Source organism: Macadamia integrifolia, unplaced genomic scaffold, assembly GCF_013358625.1.
Source record: "Macadamia integrifolia cultivar HAES 741 unplaced genomic scaffold, SCU_Mint_v3 scaffold2151, whole genome shotgun sequence".
Lineage (NCBI taxonomy): Eukaryota > Viridiplantae > Streptophyta > Magnoliopsida > Proteales > Proteaceae > Macadamia > Macadamia integrifolia.
The window spans coordinates 1-10,900 of NW_024868542.1; the positions used below are offsets into that span (position 1 = coordinate 1).

The window sequence follows — 10,900 nt, forward strand, 5'->3', positions numbered from 1 at the left end:
CCCCCCCCCCCCCCCAATTGGAAGATTCAGAAGGAAGAAACCCTCAGACACCTGCATCAGAAAATGGGCGTCAAAGGGAACCCTCTCCCATAGTTATATTTATCACAACACAATTTAATATAATCAAAGCATCCACAAAGGACTTCCTTATAATACAAAATTTTTGTCAGACAAATAACCATGAGGTATTTTATCTAAAATAGAAAAAATCAATACATTGGTTGCTTAAAGTTATTAGAATTAGCTGTTAAAAAAATCAAGAATACTTGGCCAAAAAAAAAAGAATGTATATGAATCTTATCCACAACAGAGCATCCGCTCTCTACAGAGTGTGAGATTGTCAGGATTACATAGGTCAGCGCCTAGAAAGTGTACAGTTTAAATGCCCTAAACACTCAACCTTAGTTTAACATAATTTTTCAAACTACTGTTTCTCCCTCGCTTCCCCAAACTTATGTTAGTTTGCCTAGTTTTTACAGTTTTTCCATCCCCGCAAAAACTCCAAGAGAGACCAAGCTACCTCATACACTCGAGGGCGACTCTCTGCAAGTCCGGGTCAGGATCTTGAACTCTCTGAACATAGAGCTCCAACTGCTGCTTGAAGGCTAAATCTTCTTCCGACTGTAATTAATGGATAAAAACAAGTATCACATTGCTCAGCTTAGACGGCTATAGCGGAGAACTTTTATTAAACGATAAAGATATTGAAAGAAAGGTTTTACACATACAAGATCTTCCTCCTTCTCGTGTTTCTTCTTCTTGCGGTCCTTGGAGGGAACCTTCAAAGAGGCCTCCTCCTGAGTTCCGCCATTGTTAGGGTTTGGGTCAGTTGTCATTTTTCCGAGCTCCAACAGTGAACAGGCCAAGAATCTAGCAGGCGAAATGAAAGATGAGAGTGAGAAGGAAGTGGGAAGTTGGGAATGGTATACACGCTCTTATATAGATAGATTCTCTTATAAGCTTGTTTACCCCAGAAAAAAAAAAAAAATTCTTTCTCTTCTCTTATTATATTAAACGACGTCGTTTTCAGATATAACGGCGGGAGAGTAACAGTTGGTTTAAAAGGAGATAGTGATTTGAAGGCCAATTAAAAACCACTACAATAGAAAGCCGGGAGTAAGTATCTCGGGTGGTATTAATGTAATAACATCACAGATTTGGGCTGACCCGCAGATGCTTTCTCCCTGAGTTGTATTGGCCGATCCTCTTTAGGCCCCGTTTGGATAGCAGGGAGAGAGGGTGGGGTGGGATAGGATAGTTGTTGGTATGAGTCCCCTATTGGAGAGGTGAAAAGCAGGGGGAGTTGGAGGAAATTGGACTTTCCCACCCCAAATGTATACAAGAAGCAATGGGAGAGGAGGAGAGTTGTAGGGAAGATTGTGTCAGATTATTGAGAGAGCAAACCTGCCTTCTTGATAAGAGAACTTTCAATCTATCACATGTATGAAATATTCCTGATACCTGAAACAAAGATTGTTAGAAAAATTGGTGGGCTGAGTCGTGTCACTTGACACTGTCCTTAAGACCGTAGATGCCCCCTATGGTGCAACCGGGAATATTGCAAATTGGCCTCCAAGATGATGGCTCCCCCAATAATCGTGCACTCGACTACTGGACCCCTTCGAATGCTATAGGGCTGTGCTTAAACTAGAAAACAAAACACCAAGAAATGGACATGTGAAATCCAATAAAACTCAAGAAAATCAAAGCTTGACAACACACACTTGAATACTTCAAGTGACTTGATCCGTGTTTTACAAATGCCAATGCTCCCCCTATTTATAAGACAATTTGGATGAGGAGTAAAAGAAAGGAATTAAAGAACTTTAAAATCAAAGTGAACAAATTGATACTTAAAGATATGAGATTAAAGATCTCTCAAATTTAATCTCTCAAAAACTGAAGAATTGCTTCCTCAAGAAGCTTCTGTGTAGAGACATAGAGTGTCTCAAAAATTTAAAAGAGAAAATGCCTTAAGGAGCTTCAAAGGATAAATTACGTATTAGCAACTGTAGTATTTAATAACCATTTTATAGAGAGACTTAAAGAATCTCCAAAACTAAAGGAACAAGTGTTTTCAATCTTAATTTGTGTTTTAAAACTTGCATTAAAAACCAACAAGAGTGGATGAAGCAAATAGATGAGAGAGGAAAGTATTACGGAGCACCTCTATTCAGCCCAGGGGTTTAAATCTCAGGTATCAAATTGGATCGGTATATATATCGATTCAGATCGGGTCATGTCGGCCTAGATCATGGTTTTAGGTATTGGATTGGTCGTATGGGCTGTATTATATGGTATTGACTGAGACTGATCCTGATACCTGGTTGATTTGGAATTGAGTATCGTATCGGTATCAAAGATAAAATGTCGAAAAAATATATAATTTTTATAAAAAATAGGGGTAAAATTCAAAAATCTACACTCATACAATCGATCCCAAATTAGTATCATATTGATATCAACTGAGAGAGATATTGTTACTAACACCAATAACTAAATCCTTGGCCTGGATCCACCAGTTTTATATCTATTTTTCATTTTATTTTATGATTTTACCCTTGATTCAATAATAATACTTGATCAAGGATCGGCCAAGTATCGGTCAATTGATACTGATACAATTCAGCCGATCCAACACCAATACTTTAGAACCCTATTTTACCACTTCATTCATCACGCCACCACCAAACCGCTGCCATCTCACCACTGCCACACCCGATTGCTCTAAGCCCAGCTGTTACCAGCATCACCACCCTATCACTCCAAGCTTCATATATAAAAAGCACAGCCTATGTGTGTAATACACCAACAGGTAAGGGCTTCTGGCCTCTCCTATACTTTGAAGGGTCTTCGTCATCCCCAACGAAGCATTCGCAAGAACATGTTCGTTAATTTCATATCCATCTGTGAGTTGCCCAAATGGTTAAGGCGAATTGGGGATTGTGTGGATAGGCATGCGCTCTCATGTTTAATTCCTCATCTATACATATGTGATTTAAGTGGAGACCGTGGTGGTGCATTGTTGCACTAGTCTCTCCGAGGATTAGTCAAGGTGGCCCAAACACCTTGGTTAAAAAAGAAAATTGTTGATTTTGTGGGTGTTTCTTAATAATTTTCTCCTTTTTGTCTTCTTTCGATACTTCGAAATTTTGTATATTCACAAAAAAAAAAAAGAATGGTCGGGGCAAAGTGGTTCTGAGCTATGTCGTCGCTAGTCCTTCCCCATACCTTCTTGGCATATGGTGGTTGGGTTGTATATTGTCGATCAACTTGGTCGAGCTATATTCCTTCGACCAATGATAGGCCAGAGTAATAGTGGTATATCAATACCCTATTGGACGGGTTTAGCCAATCCATTGAGGGTGTTAATTGATTTGATTCGGTTTGGTGCAAGATTTTTTTAAAATAAAATCAAATCCAAATCATTTAAAATCAGACCCAATTATAAATGGTTTCAATTTAAACGGTTTTCTTATGATTTCTAATTTTTACCCTTAAAATTTGTAATAAAATGGATAAAGAAATTGTAACATTGAATTGAATTGTTTATTGTTATATGCTTTTTTTTTGTAATAGTTGTTTAATATAAACTTAATTTTTTTTATTGAAATGTATGTAAGCTTAACATTGAATGACTTAAACTTACTAAGCATCTGTTAATCGGTTTAAAGGTTTATTTAAATGGTTTACTAATGGGTTAAACTTTAAAACTAAAATCAAACACATTTCAGTTTTAAAATCAAAATCGAACCATTTAATAAATGGTTTCACAGTTTCAGTATAAACAATTCGATTCAATTTTGATAAATGGTTTCGATTTCAAATTCACATCCTTACAATCCATAGAGTTATAGTTAGAGATAAAATGAAGCTTAAGGAGTCACCACATATGTTGGGGCTTAGAGTCCATCATAAATTATAAATATGATTCCAATAAGGGTTGTTCATACCATCGTTTAGGTATGTGTCAGGGTACAATCCAGGAAGGTGTTGGGAACTCCATTCTACCCTGCTTAAAGCAAATATTCTTAAGCAATTGACATCATAACATAAACATGAATGTAAAACGAAATATAAATTTATGTACTCTACCTCAAATGCGCTGCAAAGAGAGGGTTATAGCGCTATATGAAAAGCCTATATATGCATGATGAGCATAAGAAACCTAAACTATATGAGCATCTACAATGAACAAAAAGCGTTGCCATAATAAAACATACAAATAAACATGAAACAATAATGGAATTAACAACTAGATGCAACGCTAAGCATAAGAATGATGCAAGCTAAGCCATAAACAAGTAATGCACTAAAACAGTACCTACACCACATGTTAGACATGGTGATAACAGCACGCAAATATCAAAACTACACCTAGGGATGGCTAGCATATGAACACATGCAGGCATTTGGTAAAACCAAACACGATCTAATTCAATACATGAGAATGTTAGAGAAAACCTAAGAAACTAAAATGACAACACAAGCTAGGAATTGACGTGTCAAATAAAGAAAGAAAACCCTTGGCATGGCCAAGAACAACTCGCTATAAAAAGCATGTCATTACCATTCCTGTCGAAGTGATGATGGTATATCAACGAATATATATATATATATATATATATATAAAAGTAAAAAATAAGAGTCGAAAAACTTTAATAGAGAATATGCCCAATTTAGAAGAAATCTCCAATTCCAAAGAATAGTTTCTTAAGAGCACTGGAGAGAAAACACTTACAAAAATCTATTTATATCCTTCAAAGTCTAAAGCCAATTATCCCTCAAATGTGGGCAAAACCATTATTTCGTCTCGTAAAGCCTCTCTAGTCCAAATAGGAACAAAACCTCATTCACAACAAAACTGCTAGATTTTGAGTGAGATATGACGAATTTGGCATTAATTGCAAAAATAAAATAATAAAAAATTCCACAATGCAAATTAGGTGGGAATTCATCTTTAGCAAGGTTTGCACATGTAGAGGTGTCCGGAAATACTATAAATACTCATAAGAAGTCAAAAAAGCAACTATAATGCATATATGAGGACAAAAGAATGGTTTTGCCCATTCCCGTGATGAAGTATTGCGCAGACTATCGTTGGAACTCCGATGCAAGTTCAGATCAATGGTGGCAGCGTCGACTTTGTCCAAGGCCGGGCCGGCCAATGCCTTGGTCTTGTTATTGAACCCGCTCCAATATCAAAGTTTTGGTTGGCAATAGTGATTGCAACAGCAAAGGGATTGAGAGAAACCTCCCAGAAATTTTAAGAAATGATCTTCAAGTGCCTCGTCAAAGAAGGGATGTAAACCAGCTAACAACTCATGAAAATGGTTTTTGTGCTGGATTCAAGGGATCCTATGTTGGGAGAAAAGCTGAGAAATATTTTATCAATAATCACTCAGGCTTCAGAGTCATGTATCACAAGAACCTTGAGACTGCTTCTGCTTGCATGGTTGGCTTTGAGGTTGCTCCAATCAGCATCACTCATTTGGTAAGAGACACCAAAAATACAATTAAAGGTAAGAAGATGGTATTTACACATGATGTTTCTTTCAAGCTTAGTGAATTCAAGTGGGCAACTCATTGGGACACCTATCTCCTTATGAATGATGATCAAATCCATTGGTTCTCCATTATCAATTTTCTGATGATTTTCCTGTTCTTTTATGATATAAGAACTCTTTGTAGAGATATCGCCAACTATAATCAGTTGGAGACCAAGGATGAAGCCCAAGAGGAAACGGCAGGGTGGGAGCTTGTCCATGGAAATGTTTTCAGGCCCCCTGTCAATTCTGGTTTACTTTGTTTCTATGTTGGAACATGGGTCCAGATTTTTGGAATCACACTTGTTCCAATAAGTTTTGCATTACTGGGTTTCCTATCACCTTTAAACCGAAGGCGGCTTAAGACTATCATGGTTCTCTTGTGGGTTTTCATGGGTTTAATTGCAGGTTATTCAGCTCATTGGTACAAGATGTTCAAGGGAGCAAAATGGAAGAGAAATACTTTGAAAGCTAAATTCATTTTTCCTGGTATTATCTCTGCAATCTTGTTTGCGTTGAATGCACTCATATGGGGAGAGCAGTTTTTTGGTGCATTGCCCTTTGGTACCATGTTTGCTCTTGCATTCTTATGGTTGGGTATATCAGTACCACTGGTTTTTGTGGGTAACTATTTGGGTTTCAAAAGCCCAGCTATTAAGGACCCAACGGAGATAAATAAGATCCCAATAGAGATAACAAAGAAGGCCTGGTACATGAAACCAGCCTTTTCTATTCTTATTGGAGGCATACTTCCCTTTGGAGCTGTGTTTGTTGAACTCTGTTTCATCTTGACATCAATATGGTTGAACCAGTTCTACATCTTCAGTCCCTTGCAAGCCTCAGACAATGTGGGCAAGGTCGCGTGTAAACTAGACTTATCGGCCATGGCAAAAAGTTGCCTCAAGCAACGGGATTGCGAGGTAAGACATGTTCTAGTCCACTGGGGTGGTTTACCTTGGAAGAGGCTTAATGGGAAGACATTACGTTCTTCATCGTCGCCCCACTTGAACCTTGAGGACAAGGTTCTTTTGGAAGAAGATGGCAATGTTACAACTCAGCATGACATGGAGGAGTTGATGAGTAAACACTTTTGCCACGACAGCACCCCACTTGGCAAGGAGAAACATGCAAACCTCATGAAGAGCATCTTAGGGAATATTCCATTTTTCTGTTGAAGGGTAGACCATTGTTAGGATATTATATATACAGTAAGACATATGATGTAAAGGATAATGAATATACAAAAATCCTTTCTCTCCTCTGTTCTTCTAGGAGGTAGCTACCCTCGAAGTAGCTTGTGATCCGTTATCCCGCCGTTCACGGAGACGATCGTATCAGTTGTCGTACGATACATCCCACTATACAACCATTGCAATGTTTCCTTTTCAAGCTTTGTATGGGCGGCTACCTCCTGCTCTGCCGGATTATATTGGGGGAACAACACAGGTGGAGGTTGTTGAAAATGTGCTCAGTAACAGAACTGAATTACTTCACCGCCTTCGGACCAACCTCTTGAATGCTCAAGTGACAATGAAGCATAATGCCAATGGCCATAGGAGAGACTTAAATTTCAATGAGGGTGATTGGGTCTTGCTCAAGTTACAACCCTATAGACAGTAGACCATGACTTTCAGATCCAATTAGAAACTCAGCAAGAGATACTATGGGCCATTTCAGATACTCAAACGGGTAGGCAAGGTCGCATACCATCTCCAGTTACCACCAAGGAGCAGAATACACCTTGTTTTTTATGTCTCTTTGCTTAAACCATTTTGGGGAGATCCTCAATGTGATACTGTTGGGGTGTTACCTGTTTTGAGTCATCATCAGCTACCTTTCCACACCCCTTTAGCTATCCTTGCCACCAGGGAAGTTATTCTACAGAATGAACTTGTGCAATAGATTCTGGTTCAATGGGACGGCATGGCTGTGGAGGATGCTACATGGGAAAACTTTAAATCTTTTGTGGAACGCTTTTCTGAGCTCAACCTTGAGGACAAGGTCATTTTTTATGTGGATTGGAATGTCATGAATGGATCTATATTGGATAAAGAGCAGGTTATTGGTACTGTTAGTAGAGAGTTGTGGACAGAGGAGCATTTGGAACAAGAGCTGGGACAGAAACAACCCAAGGATCAAGCTATTGCTCCAGATCAGCAGGGACAGCAAGGCAGGGTGAGGAGTAACCGAAATAGGAAGAAGCCAAGTTGGACCAGGGATTACAAGATGATATAATTCTCAGATGATGCTGTCCATTAGCAAGTTGTTAGTTGACGTGTTAAGTGGTTAGAACTGATTAGTAGTTTGTTAGTAGTTAGTTAATGTGATAAATAGAAATCCTGAACAGAGAGGAGAGTATGGAATTTTAATAAACACTTTCTTTTTCTCTGTCTTTCTTCGTCCTTTCTTTCTCTGTTTCCCTCCCTCTTCTTCTTGAAGATTTGTCTGTTCATAACAGGGAACTAATTGCCTAATTAGGTCTTATGCATAGGAGCCACTCTTAGATAGAGAACACTTCCAAAAATAAAATAAAATAAAATGCACAAGAAAGTACTATAATTTGTTGTACATACAGGTGTAGCTCCATTGGTCCAAAGGCGTCGTGTGTTTTAACAGGTGTCTTCAATTCAAGTCTCCTCGCGACTAATCTGTTATATGGGTTAGGTGTGATTGCGTGTAATCGGGGTTTACCCTTGGGCCTGAACCATAAACCGGGCAGGTTCAAGGGGATCCTCGTTAGCAAAAGAAAAAGTACTATAATTTCTTGCTTTAAAAATTTTATTATTAATTTTTTTGTTTTACAAAAAGCCATGGGGAAATACTAATGATTTGAATTTGAAACCAAAACTATTTACCGAAATAGAATCGAACAGTTAGTACCGAAACCTTGAAATTGTTTCTTAAATGGTTCAATTTTTGTTTTAAAATTGAAACCGTGATTCGGTTTTGGATTTAAAGTTTCAACCGTTGGTAAACCATTTAATAAACTGTTAAACCGATTAACATATAAGTAGTAAGTTTAAGTCAGTCAATATTTAGTTTACATATATTTCAATAAAAAAATATAATAAGTTTACATTAAATAACTATTAAAAAAAAACTTATAATAATAAAAAAATAAATTGAATGTTACAATTGACTTCAATTTCACTAAAATTTTACAAGGTAAAGAAATTGTTTGGATAAAACATTAGAAAACATAAGAAAACCGTTTAAACTGCAACCGTTTATAAATGGTTTCAGTTTAATATATGAAACCGTTTATTAAGTAATTCGGTTTTGGTTTTACCTAAAAAATCTTGCACCAAACTGAATCGAACTATCTATATCAGAACTGAACCAATTAACACCCTTAGAGAATACCATTCAAAAACATTTAGTGAGTTAATATTCCTAAGCCATCTATTTGTTTCAATGTAAATTGGGCATAATTTGTGTAGGCCACCCTCTTGGTTTGATAGTGGTCTACAAAGGCCTTTATATACAAAGTTCTGGTATGGAGATTGTGAATGTTAAAATCATTCTGAGTCATGGTAATTGGTTGGGGGGGGGGGGGGGAATGGATTTCCCACCATAGTTTGCAGAACTTCAGGTGGAATGGAAGATGCTTGTTTGTGCTAGCTAGCCCCTATTTTGCTATTTTATATTAATGTTAGGAAAGAAAACCTTTCTATAAAAGAAAAATTGGTACTATCTCGTACTTCCAGGCATATAGTTTAGAAAAAGCCTTAAGAAAAAACAGAGTACAGAAGATTAAGAGATTATAGAATTAATTTGGGTTTTTCTATAGAGAAAAAAATTTCAAAAATGAATGGATAGAAGCCGAACGACTCTCTTATGTGTGGTGTAAAAGCCAAATGGCCCCCTCTACTGGGCTGCATAGCCTGCATTTTGTGTAATTAAATGATCTATTGATTCAATATTTGATTAGCATTTGATTGACATCTATTTTTGACATTTTTATTCAGCATTTTATCTAGAATTGAATTTTCTCCATATCCTCTGTTTCTCTTGTATGCGGTGTAAAACCCAAATATCTCTCTCTCTCTCTCTCAACTTGAGAAAAAAATATTCAAAAACGAAAGGACAGAAGCTAAACGGATCTCTTATGCATGGTGTAAATGCCAAATATCTCTCTCTTCTTTGTAGGAGATTCATTCACAGATGAGCCATTGCCTATATATACTAGAGAGAAGACAAAAGATAAACTACAATAGCGATAGATTCCCCCTCTCCCCTCTTCTGCTCTCGATTCACTAGCATGACGCTTCTTCCACTAAATTCGTTGCCTCGTGGAGGCTGGCTTAGACTATCACTGGAGGAGAGGCAGATCTTACTATACTAAAAAGAAGTATGCCCTTTTGAGCTTCTGACGTTGAAGGATTTTAAGTTCAAAAGATCCCTCTCTCAAGCTCAATTCCTTGAGCAACCCAAAAAACTGTAAGGATCTTAGCTCTCAATTTCAGCAACTTCACATCGGAAAGAACCTCTAAGGAATACTTTCAGCTCATAAAAGGCCACTTACAGTTCAAGAAGCATATAGGTCTTACTTTATTCTTTACCTATTGATTTTTTTTTTTTTCAAGTGCCTTGTTGCGATTTGCAATTCGAGTTTAACGTTTGATGTGTTTTGGTCCCTGTCACATACGGTCACAATGTTTAAGGTTGAGATTTGAGGAATGGACTCGGATTAATCATATTAGTTATATTTCTTGAAACTTGGATTTCGTTTGATGTAAGTTTCACATGAAAAACTGATTTGACAGTCTGGACTTGCTAGACTTTTCCTGTCCTCTATTCATTTATGTATCGTTATTTTAATCTATAAATTTGAAGTATCAAATTGGTAAAACAACTCAAAATTCGGAAACTCAATTTAACTTGCTCCCAAAGAGGGTCAATTTGACGGGTTATATAGAGAGTTGATGAAGGAGAATTGGTCTGCCACTATGTAGGATTTAAGTGGTTCCCCCTCCCCTTTGACAGATTGAATTCTTTGCAAAACCCAAAATAGCTCAGATTTTCCTGAATCTTTTATTTTGTAGCAAATTATAGTTTATGGCTAAGTTTAGTCCTATGATAGGGTCCTAAATTGCCTAGGTTAGGAATTCAGAAATCCCTTAGAAATCAAAGTCATAGTGAATGGTTCTAAAAGGAGGTTCGAGAGAAAATTGTTTATAGCAAGTCAAATATTCAAATGAGACCAGAAATTTGGTCAAGTGCTTTGTTCGAAGTATTAAACTGTCCTGCAAAACCTGATGGAAATTTAACAGCTGGATTGGGAGATAAAGAATAGTAACAAGCAGAGGTCTGGTTTTTTTTTTTTTTTTTTTTTTTTTTTTTTTTTTTTTTTT

The 10,900-nt window shown here is 37.1% G+C and overlaps 1 protein-coding gene across 1 annotated transcript; it reads left to right on the plus strand.

Annotated features, from left to right (window-relative positions):
- The first annotated feature begins 5,056 nt into the window (after positions 1–5,056).
- LOC122065908 (transmembrane 9 superfamily member 7-like) lies at positions 5,057–6,754 on the plus strand. Its single transcript, XM_042629729.1, has 2 exons — positions 5,057–5,130; positions 5,236–6,754. The coding sequence occupies exons 1-2, from the start codon at positions 5,057–5,059 to the stop codon at positions 6,719–6,721; spliced, it is 1,560 nt and encodes a 519-aa protein (XP_042485663.1). The 3' UTR covers positions 6,722–6,754.
- Positions 6,755–10,900: the final 4,146 nt, after the last annotated feature.